The sequence below is a fragment of the Macadamia integrifolia genome, chromosome 3 (assembly GCF_013358625.1).
Source record: "Macadamia integrifolia cultivar HAES 741 chromosome 3, SCU_Mint_v3, whole genome shotgun sequence".
In the NCBI taxonomy this organism is placed as follows: Eukaryota; Viridiplantae; Streptophyta; class Magnoliopsida; order Proteales; family Proteaceae; genus Macadamia; species Macadamia integrifolia.
The window spans coordinates 5777894-5800760 of NC_056559.1; the positions used below are offsets into that span (position 1 = coordinate 5777894).

At 37.7% G+C, this 22867-nt stretch overlaps 2 protein-coding genes and 1 pseudogene across 11 annotated transcripts; all 3 read left to right on the top strand.

Annotated features, from left to right (window-relative positions):
• The first annotated feature begins 1259 nt into the window (after positions 1–1259).
• Positions 1260–6875, top strand: LOC122073325 (WAT1-related protein At5g40230-like). Its single transcript, XM_042637892.1, has 7 exons — positions 1260–1616; positions 1737–1799; positions 1939–2052; positions 2683–2914; positions 2992–3150; positions 3284–3435; positions 5070–6875. The coding sequence occupies exons 1-7, from the start codon at positions 1426–1428 to the stop codon at positions 5209–5211; spliced, it is 1053 nt and encodes a 350-aa protein (XP_042493826.1). The 5' UTR covers positions 1260–1425; the 3' UTR covers positions 5212–6875.
• Positions 6876–8100: 1225 nt separating this feature from the next.
• Positions 8101–11779, top strand: LOC122072885 (annotated as a pseudogene).
• A 656-nt stretch (positions 11780–12435) lies between these two features.
• Positions 12436–22846, top strand: LOC122074049 (ABC transporter C family member 10-like). 10 transcript variants are annotated; one of them, XM_042638845.1, is made up of 14 exons: positions 14186–14996; positions 15108–15215; positions 15302–15379; positions 15659–17729; positions 17850–18170; positions 18251–18337; positions 18787–19374; positions 19468–19632; positions 19745–20039; positions 20873–21087; positions 21187–21492; positions 21736–21799; positions 21876–22115; positions 22213–22846. In XM_042638845.1, exons 4-14 carry the CDS (start codon positions 15678–15680, stop codon positions 22311–22313), a joined length of 4434 nt encoding a protein of 1477 aa, XP_042494779.1. In that variant the 5' UTR covers positions 14186–14996; positions 15108–15215; positions 15302–15379; positions 15659–15677; the 3' UTR covers positions 22314–22846. The 10 variants fall into 10 exon arrangements, with proteins under 10 accessions (XP_042494780.1, XP_042494783.1, XP_042494782.1 ...); XM_042638846.1 differs by lacking the exons at positions 14186–14996; positions 15108–15215 and adding an exon at positions 12436–12723; XM_042638841.1 differs by having other exon boundaries at positions 14186–15215.
• Positions 22847–22867: the final 21 nt, after the last annotated feature.

A 22867-nucleotide genomic window follows, 5' to 3' on the forward strand; every position in this document is an offset into this window, starting at 1 on the left:
AATACATGTATAAGGAAGGGGAGTGGAAGCTTTTTTTTTTTGGTAAGGAGAGGAAGTTTAAGACATTATATATAGTACCGGAAGGAAGAAAGAAATAAAGGAAGAAGTAACAGTGGGTGTTAAGCACCAACCTCACATGTCAAATGTTTGCTGTAGGCATGCATACATCCTAAATATACAATGATATTTCGAGCAGAAGTAGGAATCTGAATACTAGTCCCAATGCATCTAGACATTATTCAGTCGAAATACAAAGAAATGGAGTTGCACTACCATCAAAGTCTCATAAAAAATATTCCACTTTACCAAAGAAAAAAAAAAAAAACATTCCACTATATCATTTGTGTCATTAAGGACAAGACACATCTGGGATGGTCTATGTAAACTGTACCGAAGCTTGTCTAGGTAAGTTTGTTTTTTTTTTTATGGAGAAAATAAAATTCTTTAAAATAACGAGTTTAACATACTAATGTCATGGTTAGATCCATTTTCCAATTACATTGAAAGGTTTTACTGGAAATAATTCCATATCGATCAATCTGGGACCTTGGCGTCCAAAAAATAAAGACTCCTTATTTTTTCAAACTCAAGAAACATAAATAATCTAGATTCCAAATGAGCATGCCATGACATCAGTTCAGCCGCCCCAAGTAAGATTTGTAACTACTCAAAGGCAAGATTCTGAAAGGAAAAAAACAAATGGTCACATTACTGTTTCCAGCGAATCTTGGGTGGATGGCCATCCCACATGTAATAAAAATTAGGAAAATTTTTCAACACCTCACATTTTAAGTACAGTGTGAGGTTAAAATGTGAATTTTTTTGTTAGTTTTTATTTTCTTTCAAATATTTAATCCATGGCAAGCTTACTTTGGTAAACTCTTACAAAAAAAAAAAAAAAAAAAAAAAAAAAAAAAACTTTGGTAACCTATTTTGGATAAGGCAGGTCAGCCTAAGAAAATAGGACACATGCTTGTGTCATATTCAACCCATTAACATCAGGCTCCCTTGCCTAAGTCGGTTTCAATTAACCAAAATAGTTTATTGGAGCAATGGAGAGAAAGAATGAGAGTTACCTCTTTTTCTCTAATGAAACTCTAATACTTTGTAAGGGGTGAAATACCTTATTCCCCTTTATATAAATACCTTGAGTTGTAAAGAGCCTCTTACTATGCGGTTAAATGCCACGTGTCCTAATGAGATTATTATATGATATATTACATCTCATCCCAACCCGTGATGTGATGTAGTGAGTACCGAGTTACTTGCTGGTGTTGGGTTCTTGCTAATTGATAATCTAAGTCCTGCATGTGCAGTTCTGCACGCACATTGACTTGACGAATTGCATTTCCGGAGACTTTATTCTTTAGTTGTTACAGGTTTTTGGCTAATTTTCTGGCGTGAGAGAGAGAGAGAGAGAGAAAGATGAGGAGGAGCTCACATTTGTACGATGCAGCGGTGTTTGCAGCCATGGTGACGGCGGAGTGTGCCTCGATTGGTTTGACCACACTTAGCAAAGCAGCTATGTCTAGAGGGATGAGCAGTTTCATCTTCATCATGTACTCCTATGCTCTTGCCACCTTCGTTCTCCTCCCCTTTGCCTTCTTCTTCCACAGGTCCATTTTTTCTCTCCTCTTGCCACTCTTTATAGTTGAAGCCCAATTTTGTTCAAAATTTTATTGTTTTCTTATAACAAATGGCTTTAACTTCTCCTTTCCTCATCTTGTTCTTTGCAGGGAAACTCTCCGTCCAATCACCTTTCCCCTTCTCTGTAAAATGTTCCTTCTTGGCCTAATTGGGTAACCTGAAGACATATGCCTACACACTGAATTTTTTATTTTCTTGAATTATGCCAAATGGATTTGCTTTGTTTGAACATATTATTGAAAGAAATTCAAAAACACTGGAGTGAATCTGTTTGTATTTTATCTCTTGCAGTTATTTGGTGCAAGTCTTTGCATATACTGGGATTCACTACAGCTCTCCTACTCTTTCTGCGGCCATGAGCAACCTTACACCTGCTTTTACCTTCATAATTGCCGTCCTTTTCAGGTTCTTCCACTCTGCTTTGATAGGAATTGTGGCTCTTTGTATCTGTCTATAATAAAGGAATGCATGGGAATTGGGGTTTTCTTAAGAAATTAGGGATATCAAAGTAATTGAATCCATTGATGATGGAGGAGTACTTTTAAGAAGAAAAAAAATATCATTCTGCAGTAGCTGTCTTCCTTTATGTATATGATTAGATAAAATAAAAATCCTTTAGATATTGAAAGTTATTCCCTGCGGTTTACTATCTATGTGAGGTGCCACAGTTCATTTGATGATGTTGGGTTGTCTCTAGATTTTATATTGTGCAGAAGTTTCTTTCTTTACATAGTGGGTGGTTGTGATCATCTCAATAGACTGTATCTGGAAGTGATGATCTCAGCTCATTACGAAATGGGCACTTCTAAAAATTGACATGATCTTCACTCTTCGTGCTTCTTCATATTGTCTTTGATGACCTACTCTCTAGTTTAGCTTTGATACTTGTATATTTCTAGTATCCAGCTTTTCTTCTTTATGAGTTTGAGGTTCTTTTCTCTATCTTTATCTTGTGTGTCTGTGTTTGTATCACTACCTGGATGTATCTGTGGTTGGGTGTCTCTCTCTGTGTTGAATCCAGTTGTTGGTCTGTAGGATGGAGAAGTTAGATTGGAAAAGCTCAAGCAGTCAAGCTAAATCAATTGGAACCATTGTATCAATCTCAGGGGCATTCATTGTGACTCTCTATAAGGGCCCACCAATCTTGATGGATCCATCTTTAAACTCATCAAATCGACTTCATCTCTCTTCACAGTCAAATTGGGTTATTGGAGGTATTTTCTTTGCTGCTGATTGTCTGTTGTCTGCAATATGGTATACCTTCCAGGTACAGTCCTACTCCAAGGTTACATCCAAAAACGTTAACAAATTAAACAAAGTGACACGAATTCATTATATTTGCAGGCAGCAATTGTTAAGGAGTATCCGGAAGAGCTCACCCTGATCTTTCTCTATTCCTTCTGTGGTACCATTCATTCTGCAATAGGATCTCTGATTGCAGAACGAGACCTAAGTGCATGGAAACTAAAGCCTGATTTGGCATTGATTACTATTGTATACTCAGTAAGCATATAACAAACCCCATCATGAATCTTGAATTGAAGCAAAATAATGATCACGCCACATGTATTACTTTTCCTAATGTGCATCCTATGCGGACTTGAACTTGATCTACACCACGTGTGCTTCACTGCAGGCAATTCTTGGGTTTGGATTTTGTGTTGGTACTATAACATGGGCCTTGCACCAGAAGGGCCCTCTTTATGTTGCGATGTTCAGGCCTTTGGGGATTGTTATTGCAGTTGTTATGGGAGTCCTTTTCCTTGGGGACACCTTCTATCTGGGAAGGTATCTATTTCTCTACTTCCTTTCCTTAGGCTGCTTTTATTTCACCTTAAAATATTTCCTGAAAAATATATTTATAAAATTTAGTTTATATTTTCCTGTCATTTGCATTTTTTTTTGGACATGACCAATAAGCACATGTGAACATGATTGAGTGAGGGAATGAATCTATATGATTGGGGTGGAGTCATCCATGGGTGCCAAGAGTACCAATGATCAAGATACCTTCGCTATTTTGGGCAAACATCCTAAATTTTGTAATGGATTTTGTTTTCCAACAATTTTGTATTGCATTTTTAGTAAAAATATTTTCCCTCTTCCTGTCCTTGTACAATTTTGTATTGGTTTTCAGAAAATCCCACAATATATTTTACAGCAAAACAAACACAGCCTCAGTGAAATTTGTCAGTTCGATAGGAAATCATGACCTTGTCTTTTCTTTTTTTCCTTTCTTGGGTAGGAAAGTAATTCGTTAATCCATAATTGTGAAGGAATTCACAGAAATTGTCCGTGAACTCGTGGTCTTTATTTTCTCTCTGTTCTCTTATAGTAACATAACACTTTTTGTTGGGGGTAATATAACAACCCTTCTTCACTGAATGCAACTTCTTCACATTCCTGCTTATGTTCCGTACTCATGTTGTTGCTTCCAGCTTTAGCTGAATATCCTAGAAGACCTCTGATTTGCAGCCTTCCTAAAGTGCCAAACTGAGAAAACAACTCTTCTTTTCATTCTGACCTGTCATTTATTAATTTATATTGCTAAGAACTGTCAAATAAATAAAGATTGTGTACGAGGAGCAAAGAAACTTTGATCCAGGCCACAAAAACAGCTAAAAGAACAAAGAGATTTGCTACTGTGGAAGAGGTCCCAGCTATAGGTACTGTCAGTCCTCCCAGCCTTAGGTTAAATATTCAACCACACCTTTGGCTGATCTGAGCCCCCTTTGGAAAGAAGCACTTCTATTCTGTGCGAGGGATAATGATCTTCTTATACGGTGCATGAATCTGCAAAGACCTTTCGTTTGAGCTAAACCATTTCATTCTGACCTGTCCTGAGCTAATTCTTTTCTCCCTAATCACAATCTGAGACATTTTCCCATACATTTTTATCTTCTCAGAGTCCTGAACCAGTTCCAAACCATACCCTATTTTAGTTGATTACGTGAATGATAGAGGCAAGAAAGTAGGAAAGAAAAAAGAAAAAAAAGGGAACATTTAATTTATTTTCCTCCGAAGTATAAGGGTTTTGTATTCATTTTCAATTGGGGCTTTCAAGATGAAAAGAAAATTTGAGATCTTTCGTTTCAACGGTTCACTTCAATTTGAATGTAAAAGTGGTTTTGAACAAAAGAATCAAAATTATGAAATTCTGGAATTCACTTTATTCTTGCTGCTAGTCCTTTTATGAGACACAATGGCTTGAATTTGCGCTTTCGTTTCACCTTGAGTTGAAGTTTTGATATTAATGTTTTGTTTCAGTTTGAAGGGTTTGAATCTCTCTCTCTCTCTCTTTTCCTTTTTAATTGTAAGGGCTATAATAATTAAAATTTACCTTTTGAAGGGTTTGAATCTCTCTCTCTCTTTTCCTTTCTAATTGTAAGGGCTATAATAATTAAAACTTACCTTTTGTGCAGTTTGGTTGGCTCAATTACCATCACTATTGGGTTTTATGCGGTGATATGGGGAAAATCCCAAGAAGAGAAGTTGTATAAAGGTATTGAGTTTAAGAGCTTGGAGTCTTCAGCTGAAAGGGACCCTCTCTTGCAACACAATTAAGACATAACTTGGAAGCAATATAGATGTTCATACGAAATGTATATACTCAGAGAATGTATGCATTTTTTTTATGACAAAAAGAAAGTATAGATCCAACTAAGTCATCTAACTCAATTTGTAACATGAGAGATGCAACTTCATGATGATTGATCCTTGATTAGAAGGTTGTTTCATTCATATTCTTGCACAGCCTAACAATACGAGAATTAGTCTTCGACATTGGATGCAACTCAACATTCTGATTGGATGTTGCTTAGACATCTAACAGTACTGTGGAAGCTGTTCTGAATGATAATTACTTCCATATTTCTCTTTCTGGAATGCTTTGAATAAAAAGGCACTAGTATGATTTTGAGGTGCATCTATACAATTTTTAGAGAGAGGGTCTGTTAAAAATTGGTGATCGAACTTATGTTGAGTGCTCTTGCTGATACTTGGATTCTGACTTTACAAAAGCTTTAGACCTCAATGTGATTTTCAACAGGGAAAGGAGTCTTTGTTTTAGATTTTGATGGATGAAGAAGCAAAGGTTTTCTGAGCAGATATTATTTGAAATCTATTTGATCCTGTTGCTGCTGTTCATATATTGCAAAATCCAGCTTCATAATAGTGATAATAAGCTCAAAGTTGAGTCAACCTGGACTCTGTCCTAGTCAGGATCCTTCTGGACAAAGACAGCTGATAGATTGACATCACAGGTGGGAATCTTCATTGAAAACCTTCATTTTCCTTTATGATCTTGCCCATGAAAGAATTCAAACTGTACACAGAACACCTTGAATAATCATGTTAGAAGTGTGCTTTTTAAACAATGCTATTCCAGTCGCAGCATTATTGGCTGAATTGATGCTGGAAAATATCTGTTCTCTTGATGAGGAACACTCAAACAGTCTATCACGTCCTGTAAATGGTAACTTGGCAGCAGCTGTGCATTTGAATGCAAGAAAAGAAGAATAGCAAGTGGGTTGGATTGTAGCTGTTTTGTTTGGGTTTCACATATCATGCTCTATGTTTGGCAAGTTTGGTACATTTGGAAGGTGAGGAGTGCTATGAGCTTATGATTTCCAAGGACAGGATAGTACAGTACCGCAGATTCACTTATAAAGGATGCTCAAGTTCATTCATTTGCTGTCAAAAGCAACTTGTATTCAGATCAGCATGCTAATGGTTCTAAGGATTCCTCATCCTAGATCTTGGATGCAGTGTAATGTGCATGAAGCTACTGGGGCTAATTGTTTGGTGCCTGTGGTGGTTATTAGAAAGCAAAATAGTATCTTTATTGCTGCTAAGGGTGACTTTTGAATCATGTTCTGCTGAGAACACAAAGTTAATTGTCTTTATCCGCAGTCTTTGTTTTCAAGCATTGTTATTGAAGGAGGTGCACAAGAAGTGATCACTGTGATCAAGTATTCAAGTTTCTGCTGGAGAATTTCCAGAATCTCCCTTTGCTAGTTGGATTTGAGTATGCTAATTGTAGGACTCTTCTACTCTCTTTTGTTGCAAGAGTGATGCTCACACTTCAGCCTGCTAGCCTATGTATCCGGGTATTTCTCAAACAGTTGTTGAGCGATCCACCAGTTTCTATTACTACAATTCATGTTCCTGCATGGAACTATGTAGCTGATGCATTTTCTCAATCAAGGGACTATTATTTTTATTTTATTTTTTTCTTGAGAAGAAAGATAGTATTATGGGATTAGGTCACGACTCTGATCATCAACACCCTCCTCAAGGGAACTTCAGATAATATCCCTTGTGATCAGTCCAGTCATAGCTGAATTTAAATGTCTTTATCTAAATTTTCTTCCTTTTCACTTTTTTGTTATTCGATCTAGCAAATCATATTGCTGATTTAAATTTGCACAAGGAGTGGGTAAACGTGCCTCGATTGCCTTGATCACATATGCTAGCTTACTATATTATATTTGTACAATTCATGTCATGATCAAGGATTAATAAATACATGTATAATTATTTTTGCTGGATTGGGTTTTGGCTGGGTTCGGCTACCGAAAACCCAAACCCCCGACAGGGCCGACCTAACCTTTTGTTCTATCTTTTAACCTAGTACCACCCCAAAACAGAATATCCAAGCCTAAGATGACTACTGATAGTTAAATAAAGTTACCATCAAATTACTAGTTTTTAATTTGTTTTCCAACACATTTACAGATTTTACTGGAGTTTGAATAGGTTATAATTGTAACCAAAAAAAAATCCCATAATAAATAAGGGTTAAAGGGCTGAGCCCAATGGATCCCGGTGTAGTTCAATTGTTCAAGTAAAGAACAAATTTCTGATGATCTGTCCAATGCGCCCCTTGTTTACTCTAGCGTCTCCACAAGTTCTAATTTTGCCAGTTCCTCTTGCTCTGTGTTCAAGGATTTGCAAATTATAAGCAAAATACAAAAGAATCATCAGTAAAAAACAAATTCTAACTCCATAACAAGACCAACATACTCAGCTGGTCAATCTAAAACTCACCTGACATTAATCTTTCCTATTTTGTAAGTAAATGCATTGGTTTCATAGTGGATATTTACTCTTCTTATCACTATTTCTGACTCAAAAACTGGAAGCCATGGCGTAGCCTAATGTTAACAATGAGCAATAATACGTTGCTGACATATGAAATGATCAAATAAACCCTTCTGGTCAAATAAGAAAGGTGGATATGATTCTCTGCACCTCTCCATTACCCATCTCCATCGTCAACCTACTGCAGTATTTTATTGTCATTCATTGAAGCAAGCCAAAGTGGGCTTGGAGGAAGAAGACCTTTTAAGACCCCATTGGCATCCCTCCAGAGAAAATAAAGTATATTTCCCTTACCAAGAAGGAAAAGGTGAGTTTCTTTAATTTCTCTGCTATCAAATTGAAGCCAGGGAAATGGAAGAGATAAGAGTTATAGGTTGGGCAGCTAGAGATCCCAGTGGAATCCTATCTCCTTACTCATTCACACTCAGGTTATTACGTCTCTCTCTCTCTCTCTCTCTCTGTGTATACTAACTTCTACTTTTCCAATAACCAGGATACAAATGCTGAAGATGTACTTTTCAGGATGATTTACTGTGGCATTGACCACACTGATCTCCATCAGATGAGGAATGAAATTCATGCAACAAAGTACCCATTGGTACCAGGGTATATGCTTCTCAGTCAAGCTCATAGACACTTGAATTACCATAGGAAGGAAAACCAAAAATCTCATGCTACATAATATTGCGGTTTTGTCCACGCTGTTGTTTCTATTATATTAACAATCCTCACAGCTCCTTTTTTTTCCCTCCCGTTTGACTCTTGACTGATGGAAGGCATGAAGTGGTTGGGGAAATCATAGAGCTGGGTTCGGGTGTGAAGAAATTCAATGTTGGGGATAGAGTGGGAGTTGGGTGCATTCATGGTTTTAAGTATCGGTGCGTATCGTGTCGTATCGATCGATACGTATCCATATCGGTAGGCATCTGCACGATACATACCGATACGCTACGGAGAATTTTGGGCCTCTTTTTGTGTATCGGCGTATCGTAGGTATCGTATCGTGCCGTACCGTATCGGTACCGATACGTACGATACTCTACGATACGAACTCTTGAAAATCTGAAAATTCTTGAGAGTATCGGTACGTATCGAAGGTATCGTGTAGTATCAAGCCGTATCGTACTGTATCGGTACGATACGGCTACTTAACTGTAAATTTTTTGTTGTTTGAAACAAACACTTCACACTCTCACCAACAATTTTCTATATTTTGCTTCTTTCTTCCCCTTTGATTCACACACCTTTTTGGAGACTCAAATGGTAGATTGAAAGAAACATTGTGGAAGTGAATGGTTTAAAGAAGGAGAGAAACATAGTTCAAGAAGAACTTTGAAGGCTTGAACTTGAAAGTTGAAACATTTGAATAGTAAGTTCTTGAATCTTTACTCACTTTTTTCAACTTTAACCTTAGATTTTCAAGTTTTTTTTATAAATCTAAGGTTCATCATACTTAGAATCACATTTTGTGCATCATTATTACATGAAATCATTGGATTTATAAGGATTTACAAACTTTTTTCAAGAGAAAATGAGGGTTTCAATTTTTTTCAAATTTCTTAGATCTACTCATACTCATGCTCAATGGTTAAAAATGTTTAGATTTTTTATATGTTATGTAAAAACAAGTGTTCTACAACTTCCATGGAAATTTTTGATTTTTCTCAAAAAAAAATATATTTTTAATTTTTTTATTCCGAAATTAATTTAAAAAGAAAAAAAGAAAAATCCCCCAAATTTTTTTTTTAGAAAATTTAGTTCATTCAACTCTTAAAAATAATGTCATAACTTATAATTACTAAATACATGATTTCAAATGAAACCCACATTTTTTCCCCAAAAAAGTGAGGGTTTCAATTTTTTTTTTATTTCTTAGATCTACTCAAATATATTGGTCCACACTTTGTTGATTTTTTATATGTTCTTTAAAAACATTTAATCTACAACTTCTATAAAAAAAATTTAATTTTTCTACAATGAATGGGAGACCCACTACCATAAATATTTCGACTGGGGTAAATATTGTGCCTGTATTCGACAAGTGCAGAATATCATCGTAGTTGCTCCTATTGAAGAAGAAGGTCCTAGCCAAGGATTTGAACCACCACGACACTCTTCACGGCACTCATCATAGTGGCAATGGCAATGAGGAAAGAAATAACTGTAAAAAACTCAAACCTCATCATTTTGAACATTTTCAACTCAATATATTTGTCTATCAATACGATACCTTCTACTTAAGTATTTATGTATTCTACATGTTATATATAGCTTTTTTTAACTGTTTTTTTATGCAAAAGTGTACAAAAATGTGTTTCCTATCCATTTATGTGTGTATCTTAGCGTATCTCCGATACGATACGATATCCTCCGATACGTATCTTAATTTTGACAGATCGATACGACAACCGATACCGATACTTTAATCCTTGGGTGCATTGTTGGTTCTTGTGGGGATTGCTCTTCCTACAAGTCCAGCATGGAGCAGTACTGTAAGAAGAGCATATTCACTTACAATGGCATCTACAAAGATGGAAAACCTACTCTGGGGGGATTTTCTTCGGCCATGGTGGTTCATCAAAAGTAAGCCTTCTTACTGAACAACTCTCTCTCTCTCTCTCTCTCTCTCACACACACACACACACACAATGTTGAAGGTTGATTTGGTCAATCCAACTACTTGATAGATAGATAGAACTCTCAAACGATTTACATGTCAAATTTCATAGCCTATCTCAACAATATGACCAATTAATTGATGAAGTTTTCTAGGCATATATCCGGGTTTGAGTCTTGACAGCAGCCACTTTGGGCAAAAATGCCGAGGTTAGAACCGACTCCAAACTCATCCCTTACCAAGGGTGCTTTATCTATCCAATAGACTGAGCATATGGTTCAATCGTTCACATGACTCATATGAGTGAACCGTGATTAGATAAGCTTATTAAAATTTCCCAAACATATAGGAAAGATGGTTATGGATATTCTTCTATGGTAATTCTACATTCTGGAAATTAGGTATAGTCTTGGCACAATCCCTATTGATCAAGAAAATCTTGTGCTAATATTGTGTTAGACCCGGCCCACATTAACAAGATGCAACCCTTGTTTTACTTTCTCACCTACAAGATCAATTAATGGTGTTAAATGCAGATTTGTGGTGAGGATACCTGAGAAGGTGCCACCGGAGCAGGCTGCCCCACTACTTTGCGCTGGGGTGACAGCTTACAGCCCCTTGAAACAGTTCAAAGGGTCTTCTACTAAGGTTCTCAAAGCAGGTATTCTGGGCCTGGAAGGAGTTGGTCACATTGGAGTTCAGATAGCCAAGGCCATGGGACATCATGTCACTGTGATCAGTTCCTCTGATAAGAAGAAAGAGGAAGCCTAAGAACATCTCCTCGCAGATGCTTTTCTTGTAAGCTCTAATGAGGCTGAAATGGCTGGAGCTACAGGCACTCTTGATTACATGCTTGACACTGTACCGACCGTGCACCTTCTGGAACCTTACCTTTCACTTCTAAAAGTAGATGGGAAGCACTTGTTGGTTGGTGTTGCTCCCAAGCCTCTGCAATTTGATGCTGACCAAATCATTCTTGGTATGCTCTCTAAAACTCTGTTTGGTATAGTTTATATTTCTATTTGTCTAATGTATTTTATACATCTCTTCCTGACATATTATAGTGGTTTCCTTTTCCTAAAATTTCCTATTATTGTTTGCTGATATGGTTTTGTGGATGTGGTGTTGTGTAGGGAAGAAAACAATTACAGGGAGTTTTATTGGAAGCATGAAAGAGATGAAGGAAATATTGGAATTTTGGGTAGAAAAGGGACTGAAATCTGTGATAGAGATGGTGAAAATGGAATACGTGAACAAGGCTTTTGAGAGGATGGAAAGAAATGATGTGAGGTACAGATTTGTCTTGGATGTCTCTGGTAGCGATCTCGCCGGCCTAATTAAGAATCAGCCGGACGAATATTGAATCATATGAATATGATAATTAATTTGATGTTTTCTTCCCTCGAATCCAAACATATTATTTATAATATAATTTGAAAGAAGAGGTAAATCATGCATCAATCAAAGAATATTTTCTTGTACGTTTATTGGGTAGTAGTAGTGGTACCCAACATACATATATGCACTCTGTGGCTGAGAAATCAGAGAGAGAACTTCAAGAACCTATCTGTTCTTTCGATTCCCTCTGAAAGACTGAAACAGTAGTTGAGGCTGCCTTCGAAATCCTTTTACAGACTGATCGACTTCATCGGCTTATGGTCAGCGGATCTCATTGAACGATGTCAAGATCAATCAAGAATTGGAATGTTTGTTGAGACCGTTTAGTCCCAACTCACAATAACTAAAATACCCCTGAAATTGCATATGAGAGAGTGCGGGCTTATCCATTTGTCCCAACTCCTAAGTACTGCTATATCGGATAGGGCTAAAATTGTAAAAAGTCATTATTATTAGGATAATTTACAGCACCATCCCTTATAGAATGCCATTATTAAAGAAAGACCTCTCTGCATAATGTTAAATTACGCTCATAACCTCTACCCTCAGTCCCTGATTAAGAAATATACCTTAAATACGAATTTTTTTTTTAAAATACCAAAATACCCTCATAATAAATAAACTATCATGTATGCCCTTTTCACTCTTCTTCTTCTTCCCCTAAACAAACCCTTGTTCTAAAACGAGCATAACTGAGGACTGACCAGCAGCGACGAGAGTAAACCCTGTTCTTCCTCGTATTGAAACAGAATACGCCCAGAGAGAAATTGAGCCAGTGCCCCGATCTCAGTGTCCATCTTCATCTTCGTCCAAGAAGGGTTTTATCTTTATCAACCCACCACCTCGATAATGTTCCTAGGCAACCAAGATGGATTCCTAGCGAAATCACAGGTGGAATCCTACCCTTTATATTCTTATTCTCTGCTTCTAGTATCTCTGTTCCATTCTTCCTTAATCAGGTCAGTTTTCTTCCATCTCTTTGCTCTTTAGAGATATTCTTTTCTTAGGTAAAATTTTATCCATCTTCTAGGTATCATATACAAAAGAATATGGGTCGATTTGTCCTCAAATTTTGTGGTTAAACTTCTGTTTACGTTCAGATCGTTCCGTTTTCAGTTCTGGTTATTCAACCATACCATTACATCTCATACCCCTGCCCTCTTTCACATAACAGTTCTATTCCTTTAATCGCACCTTTATACTAGCTGAGATTTTTGGGTTTTAATAGCTATGATAAACAGACAAACTCGGTGTCGATCAACTAGCAACCGGTTGGCACGTATGATGTAGAAGGTTACATACATCACGCTCTTGGAGCACGTTCGGCTGCCGTAATGCATCACTCGGAAACTCCTTCAAGCGAAACCCAATTCCAATTCTAATTCCAATTCCAAGAATCTGATGAACATACCCTCCCAGGCCGCTCTTGCAGTCAAATTTCGCAGAGCATTCCTCCAGCATTCACTAGTGATAATAACATCAACAGCCCATTGATGTATAAGGGAATGGAAGTAAAAGGCCTCCCTCTTCCTGATTTCTACAAGCCTTAATTGCAGATTGATTTTATGTGTTTTAAACAAAAGGGTAAAAATGTCAATTCAAATTCTCACTTAACAGGACCGATCGATAAGGGGTATGAGCGTATTTTGATATTAAGCAAGGAGTGTCTCTCTAATAGTGGTATTCTCTAAGGGGTGATGTTGATTATTATTAATTTTTTTTAATGAAAAAATAAGAATAAAACCGATCAATCCAGGTAGATCACTTATGGGGATTAGGCTCCTCTCGTGGTGATCGCCTAGGTCTTCCCATAATTACTTGGGTGATTACCAAAGTGTCCAGGTGATGATCCAATGATTATAGGTATCCCTTTCTCGGGGCGTCGTTCTCCACATCTTTCTCTAAGCACAGGATCATTGTCTCTATATGCTACATTGGCCTAGGGGTGTCAATTCCTAAACCGAATTGGTAAAACCGATCGGACTGAACCAATAATAACACGGACCGAACCGAACCGAAGCCTTATTGGTTCGGTTCGGTTTCGAGTATTGCAACCCCAAAACCAAACCGAACAGCATCGAAAATCGGATGAACCCGAAACCAAACCGAAATAGGCTCAAAACCCGGACCGAAACCAAAACCAAACCAGTAAGAAACCGAAACACTCCAAAATTCTTTAAAAAAAATCAAAATTTGCATAGTTTTGTATACATTTGTATGGAAAGTCGAATCCAAACTAGACCAAAAACCAAAACCAACCCGGTTACAAATCGATTTAAGAAATCGAAGTTCAGCAGTTCAACATTTGGTTGTTTCCTAATGGCTCCATACCGGTTTAAAAAACCGATCCAAACCGAAATGAACCTAATAAATCCAAACCGGCACCAACCCGAACCCAAACCGCACCGAAGCCGACACCAGACCGAAACCGATAAATCCTTAATGGGTCGGTTTCGGTCAGTTCCAAAGTCACACCGAAACCGGTGGAACCGGACCGAAACCGCACCAACCCGGACCGTTGACACCCCTACATTGGCCATATGACTATCGGTCTGACCTGGGCTAACACCACTAAGGAGAGGAGTGGAATCCCACTCGAGAGAATCTCCTCGATTACTAGATCTGATCCTCTGATTCAACCCAATGAGAATATGTCAGCCATTTGTCAATAGTTAATCATAGGGTCAAATAAATCACTCTATTGGGATCCACCATCTACTACTCCTCCTCGACCTCGACCACCATGAGGATGAGGATGTAAAGAAAAAAGTTATTTTCTTAAAAAAAAGAAAAAAAGAAAAAAAGGTTCTGCACAAGTAATAAGAAATTAATATCAGCCAACTACTGAATAAGCGAAATAAACCTCTCTCAATCTATTTCTTTGGTTTGTGAGTATGTTTACCCAAAAAAAAAAAAAATTTTTTTACGTGTGCGTGTGTATATGTGTGTTGTTGTGTGGACTGTAGAGTATTGATCTTGGCAAGCAGCTCAACTGCGGTGTATCAAAAAGAAAGGGGGAGAGATTGAATAAAGTCCAACTGAGTTCGATAGAAAAGCATTTATAATGTTGGTTCTCCAGTGACCCCTGATGATCATTCTGAATACATTGCAGTGGCGGAGAGAGAAATGGAGTGCACTGTGGGGAGTTTTGGAATTGGTTTTGGCTTTCGACTGTTCAAAACTCATGCTTTTGTTCTATTGTGAGTCTTGGGACTTGTGGGTTGCCGCTTTAGTATGTGAGATTTTTTATTTTCATATTTTCTTCTCGGAATTTCAAGACTACTGCAAATTCACTTCCATTATTTCATCTTATAATTTTTGTTTTTCCCTTTTGGATACGAAGGGTGTCCCCACTCCCCACATCTTTTGTAGTGAGAATAGACCTTCCGGCCCCCCACTAGCTAGCTGTTTCGATTCCGAAGATGGTGAGAGCCAGAAGGAAGAAACAAAGGTGGTGGGGGAACATTTTACTTGTTGAACATTGGGCTTCAATGATCTCTAACATATCTTGAATATGTACTGATGTTTTGCGTCCAGAGGAACTTGAGCTAAGCAACTCCTAACAATCACTACTTCTCAAGGAAAACAAGAGGGTCTATCAATCTTGAGAAAGAGGTATGTGATGACTTATACATCATTGATTCCCATCATTTTCTTCTGTAATAAGATACTTCTTTTCTCAACTCTATAAGCTCCACAGAAGTGCATAACCCATCCCCCCATCCTAATGCCTCTTTAAGCAATCAGACTCTATAGAATAGATTAGCAATTTATAATTATTCTGCAACTTCATATGTTGTCCTAATCAGGGGCTTTCCATTGTTGTGTTCTATTTCTTTCTTAAAACCGTCATATCTATTAGTAATTCAGTGTCATATATATATATCAACGCAGGTTTCAAGATCAAATCACGATGGATGATGTGTGGGAAGCTTTTTGTGGGAAATGTGAACATTCATATGTTGGTCAAAATCATTTCAGTTCTGGTTTTATGTTCTTCACCTGCCCTTCTTCATGTGTCAAAAACTTTGCAGTCATTTCCTTTGATAGCTTGCTCCTGTTCGTGTTGTTATTCATCGTGAAACCATCACTGGGAACACTAAGAATTCCTGCCCGCCTCCAAGGCTTTTCACTTTCCCATATATTTTCTGGCATTTTCAATGGTGGTTTGGGTGTGGTTTACTTCAGTTACAGGGTCTGGATCCTGCGAGAGAACTATCAAAAATTTGATACCATTTTGCCTCTTCATCAATGGATGGTACTGTTAATTCAGGGCCTCACATGGTTACTTCTCGGTTCAATAGTTATTCATAGAGGAAGGCAACATCCAATATCCTTTTTGAGGCTTTTGGGCTTTCTGGCCTGCTTGTTTGTAGGAATCCTTCGTTTCCCATCTCTGGTGATGGTAACAGTATGGAAAGAAGTATCAATTGCTGTTGTGCTAGATATTTTATCTTTGCCAGGATCGATTCTATTGCTATATTGCATTTATAAGGTACACAAATGTGAAGAAACCAGAGAAACTACTAATGGCTTTTCTCTCCATACAACTTTTATTTGTGAAGGGAATAGAAGTGGTAAAACCGATTCGGGCAGTAATGTGACTCCTTATGCCAAAGCTGGATTTCTCAGTAGAATATCATTTTGGTGGTTGAACCCCTTACTGGAGAAAGGAAAGGAAAAGAACCTTAGGGAGGAAGATATACCCCACTTGCGCAAGAAAGATAGGGCGGAATCCTGTTACTTGACTTTCATGGAAAAATTGAATGGCCAAAAACGAACCAGGTCATCTACCACACCATCAATTTTGTGGACAATTATTCTTTGTCAGTGGAAAGATATTTTAATTTCTGGATTCTTTGCACTGCTTAATATTGTCATGCTAACTGCTGGTCCTCTGCTTCTCAATGCTTTCATTGAGGTAGCTGAAGGGAAAGGTGCTTTCATATATGAGGGTTATATATTGATCATATTGCTATTCCTTGCAAAATGCTTAGAATCACTATCACAAAGGCAATGGTACTTCCGAAGTGGAATTATAGGACTTCAAGTTAGATCCATGCTCTCAGCAGCTATTTATAGGAAGCAACTGAGACTCTCAAATGCTGCTAAGAAGATGCATTCAACGAGTAATATAATGAATTATGTCACTGTAGATGCCTATGGACTTGGTGAATTTCCTTACTGGTTTCATCAAACATGGACAACAGGCCTGCAGCTCTGCCTTTCATTAGCAATTCTCTTCCATTATGTTGGACTACCAACAATTGCGGCCTTGGTTGTGATAACTCTCACCGTTCTCTGTAGTGTACCCTTAGCCAAACTACAGAACAGGTTCCGGGTTAAGCTCATGCTAGCACAAGATGAGAGGCTCAAGGCTACTTCAGAGGCTCTTGGGAACATGAAGGTGTTGAAGCTATATGCATGGGAGACCCATTTCAAGAATGTTACGGAAAGATTGAGGACCGAGGAATACAGATGGTTGTCAGCGGTGCAGCTACAGAAAGCATACAGCACATTTCTCTTTTGGTCATCCCCTGTATTTGTCTCAACAGCTACATTTGGGGCATGCTACTTCCTTGGTGTTCCTTTTTATGCTAGTAATGTCTTCACCTTCTTATCAACTTTAAGGCTTGTTCAGGATCCTATCAGAACAATCCCTGAGGTCATCAGCGTGGTAATTCAAGCAAAGGTTTCATTAACCCGAATTGTGCGGTTTCTTGAGGCACCCGAGCTGCAATGTGGAAACTCCAGGAAGAATCACAACATAGAGGGGCTCAAGCCATCTATAACTATCAAGTCAGCTACTCTTTCATGGGAAAATAATCCATCAAAGGCCACACTGAGAAACATAAATCTAGAGGTTAAACCTGGTGAAAAAGTGGCTATTTGTGGAGAGGTTGGTTCAGGAAAATCAACTCTTTTTGCAGCCATTCTTGGAGAGGTTCCAAGTATTGGAGGAAATGTAAATCATTGCCACCAATTCCTACACTTCTAATTTTCATATGCTCTAAATAGTTCTGTGCTCCTCCAGATTGCTTTCCAAATAAAACTAGAATAATCTTGACTTTTGGTTTGTATACAGATTGAAGTTTATGGGAAGATCGCCTATGTTTCTCAGATGGCATGGATCCAGACAGGAACGATCCAAGAAAATATTCTGTTTGGGACTGCCATGGATAAACAGAGATATCAAGAAGTGCTAGACTGCTGTTCATTAGTACAGGACCTTGAGATGCTACCCTTTGGTGATTTCACTGAAATTGGAGAAAGAGGAGTTAATTTAAGTGGTAGTCAAAAGCAGAGGATTCAACTGGCCCGAGCACTGTATCAGGATGCAGATATTTATCTACTTGATGATCCATTCAGTGCCATTGATGCACATACTGCCACAAGCCTTTTTAATGTAAAGAAAATTACTTCTGGTATGCAATTTTATACCTGTGTGCCACCATTTTATATTGACATCTGATTGACTTCTGACAGAAGTACGTAATGGAAGCTCTATCAGGGAAGGTGGTCCTACTTGTGACACATCAAGTCGATTTCCTTCCTGCATTCAGTTCTGTTCTGGTTAGTTGGAAATGCAACTGGTATCACTTTGTGGACTAAACAGATTGATTAACTGGTAGTAGAGGATGCAAGTTTAAGCAGCCGAAGGATAAGATTTGAATCAGGACCTAGACCAAGCAGGCCATGCAAATCCTGGCAATAGGATTGAAATCTTATCTATAAGTAGGCTTGGGCTTACCTTGTCCCAGAATTATTACATTCCAGCCCCATTAGCTTTGCTTAACTGAAAAATTGATTTTGCAAATATGCAAGATTATGTGGAGTTTCTATATGTGTCATTTACTCTTAATGAAGAGGCATTCTAAAAGAAAAGAGGTTTGAAACTTTGAATAGACTCCCAAAAAGTGAAAAAGAAAAGTATTTTTGAAGCAGATTTCTAATATTTGCTATCAATATAACATTTTCTATTCTCTCTCTCTCCTCTCTTTTTATTTTTTTGGGGTTGACAGTTAATTGCAGATGGGGAAATATTATGTGCTGGTCCTTATCATCAATTATTGGTCTCTAGTCAAGAATTTCAGAACCTCATTAATGCACACAAACATACAGTTGGTCCAGAAAGGCTTGCGGATGTTGCTTCTCCCCGTAGTCAAAAAATTACTACAAAAGAGAGAAAGAAGCTTTACACTGTGAGACCATTTGAAGCAAGAACCAGAGACCAGTTGATCAAGCAAGAAGAGCGAGAAGTAGGAGATACAGGTTTTAGACCCTATATGCAGTATATGAATCAGGGCAAGGGCCTCTTATATTTCACGATTGCATGCCTCTGTCACTTGGCATTTCTAGTTGGGTTGATCTCTCAAAATGCTTGGATAGCTTCTAATGTTCAGAATCCTCTCATTAGCAGATTGAAATTAATTATGGTGTACTTGATTATTGGTTTTGTCTCTATATTCTTTGTGCTTTTTAGATCTCTTTTCATAGTAGTTTTGTGTCTCCAATCATCAAGGTCCATATTCTCTCAGCTGTTGAACTCTCTTTTTCATGCACCAATGTCTTTTTACGACTCCACACCACTGGGCCGGATACTGAGTCGAGTGAGCATCTCAAGCTTAAAAGTTTTCACTATCTGCCATGCTTTTGGACAGCTTTCTGTTACTTATTTTTTTTTTTTCTGGTTTCTTGAATAGGTCTCTTCTGATTTGAGTATTGTAGACCTTGACATCCCATTTACTTCAATTTTTGCCTTTGGGACTGCTATGAATTTCTGTGCCAGTTTAGGAGTATTGGCTACTCTCACATGGCAAGTCCTATTTATTGCCTTACCAATGTTATATTTGATACTACACTTGCAGGTAATAGAAATCCTCTCATCTTTCCAAGATTTGGAGTGTTTTTCTGACAGCTTTAGTTATTATGTATATCTTTCCAAAGCAAGTAGCTCAGCTGAATTTTAGTTTTTAACAGAGGTACTACATTGCTTCTGCAAAAGTGTTGATGCGCATTAATGGCACAACTAAGTCATTGGTAGCAAACAATCTAGCAGAATCCATAGTAGGAGCCATGAAGATCCGGGCTTTTGAGGATGAAGAAAGATTTTTTTCTAAGAATCTAAATATCATAGACATCAATGCTAGTTCATTTTTTCACAACTTCACCGCAGATGAATGGTTGGTCCAACGTTTGGAAATGCTCAGTGCAATTGTTCTTTTCTTCTCAACCCTTACCATGATTTTACTTCCAGAAGGAACTTTTAGCCCTGGTGAGTGAGTATCTATGATGTTCTTTAATTGTCAAGGCTGTTTTTATTTTTCTTTTAACCATCACAAGTGACTAAAGATATAATTTTGTAATTTGGTCATGGTATGGAGACATGGAATACAGATCTATGTTTTCAACATTCAAGTTCCTTCATATAGATAAATATTGATGAACATGTGTTTCCTAGTTTTAGTAGATCCATCTCTATCCAACTTAAGTAAGCCTTTTCCCAACTAAATGGGGTTGGCTATGGATCCTGTTTTTCCATTCAACTCTGTTAAAAAGCCATGTTTCTGGTAACAATAAGCCATTCATATATTTTCTCACCAGTTTTTCCCAATTAATTTCTGGTCCCCACCTTTGGTCTTGTAACTCCTCCAATCTAGTTGTGCACTCAAAGGCTTTCATTGCCTATGCCAGTAAAACATCTCTCCTCCATTCGTCTGGCATTCATCTTGTTTTACAATCTCATTAAACCCAAAAGAATCTGTTTGAACATTATGCTGTTCATGTGTATTTTCTGTATTTTTTTTGAACAGCCAAAAAATTGTCTTGGACCCATATACTTGTCATTCTTTATAGTCTAAACGTGAAAAGCTTGGTGAGTTGTTGGGGCTTCAGACCCATATGTGGGTCCTGTACCCCAATTCGAAGATTTTCTCTATATTGAAAAGCTGTTCTGGTAAGCTTATGCCTTGTACCTCGAGGCTTGAGCATCATTTTTAGATATGTAACACAATTTGGTATGCCTTTTCTATATAAAGTAACTGTCAACTAGGGATTCTAGAATATGAGATTGTCTAATGACCTTGATTATGGATCTTTTGATGGCAGGGTTTATTGGAATGGCGTTGTCTTATGGCCTTTCATTGAACACACCAGCTGTTTACTGTATTCAAAACCAGTGTACACTAGAAAATTATATGGTTTCAGTAGAAAGACTATTTCAGTACATATATATACCCAGAGAAGCTCTTGGAATCATAAAAGAGAATCGCCCCCCACCAAGTTGGCCTGTTGTAGGTAAAGTGGAGATCTGTGATTTGAAGGTAATTTGTACATTCTAGTTTGTGTGTGTGTGTGTGTTGAGTTCAGCATATCATTATTTTGCAAAGACTAATTAATCTATACTGAATGATGTTAAGCAGATCAGATATCGGCCTGAGACTCCACTTGTTCTTTGTGGGATCAGTTGCACATTTGAAGGAGGACACAATATTGGCATTGTTGGCCGAACTGGTAGTGGGAAGACGACTCTAATCAGTGCCTTGTTTCGTCTTGTAGAGCCTACTGACGGAAAAATTATTGTTGATGGTCTTGATATCTCCAAGATTGGGCTCCATGATCTGAGGTCATGCATTGGGATCATACCTCAAGATCCTACTCTGTTTAACGGGACTCTAAAATACAATTTGGATCCCTTATCACAACATACTGACCAGGAAATATGGGAGGTATAGCATGTTCTAAGTGGTTTCTGCTTTAGAGCTACTTCCATAATTAGTGATTCAATGAAGTGATTGTTTATGATTACATTTTATACTTTAGAAAATCAACTGCTTACTAGCTAGGCTTAATTATTAGCTTCAGAAAATATCGACTTGCCATCATCAGATGTAGTAGCAAGAGCAGTTGCAGTAGGTGTCTTTCTCTTGCTAACATTAACATGTATTATTCTCTCTATGTACTCTTGTAAGGTAGTTGAAAAATGCCAGCTTAGAGAGCTTGTAAAGGAGAAAGAAGATGGCCTGGATTCTTTAGGTAAGGTATTAGCTATTTGGGCATCCTTTTACTTGTCTTTTAGAAATAAAAAATTAATAACAACCTCATATTGCAGTATTAGAAGATGGATCAAATTTGAGCATGGGACAGAGACAATTAATTTGTTTGGGGCGTGCTCTATTAAAGAAGAGTCGAATATTGGTCCTTGATGAAGCCACTGCATCGATAGACAATTCAACAGACTCTATTATCCAGAAAACCATAAGGACTGAATTTGCAGGTTGCACTGTGATCACAGTGGCTCACAGAATTCCTACTGTGATGGACTGCACAATGGTTCTCTCCATCAGTGATGGTAAGTTATACAATTTTTGTATCAAACAAGACAATACATAAATTAATACCATGTACACATGTAAGCTATAATGTTAAGTGATAAACCTGTTTTGCAGGAAAATTAGTGGAATATGATGAGCCAATGAGGTTGATGAAAAGAGAGGGATCACTTTTTGGGAAGCTTGTTAAGGAATATTGGTCTCACTTCCAATGTTGAGAAAAAAAATTAAGGTAACTGAAAATGGGCGAATCGGGTTGTAAAAATGCAAAGCAATGATGACTCTGCTGGAATGGAGGAATATAAATAAGGGGAAGGTCCCAAAATGGTGAGGCATAGAGGGATTCCATTTTGGACTGAAACTTGACCTACCGAGTTGGGAGTTGGGGAGCCCTGGCCTTAAGAATGGATTTGACTTCAAAACCTGAAAGATGGGCAATCATTATTGGGAGCAGCCCATACGTAGGCATGCATGCATGATTTAGAACAAATTGGGCAAGTTGCATGCATACCTGCAACTCCAACGTACATGACTTGTTAATTATCAAGCCACTTAATTATTGTTTTTTTTTTAATTTTTATTTCTGAAGTTTCTCAATCAGCAAGGATTAAGGAAAGAAGCTTTGAAGACTAATTAAAAATATTAGTACATAAAAGTAGTAGAACCACTGAGCTTAATTCGATCGGCAGTAACTTGTAATGGCCTGGCCGGCGTACAATTTACTTTTAATACCACCTGATGGATCGATGGATGGATAAATCTATATTATAAT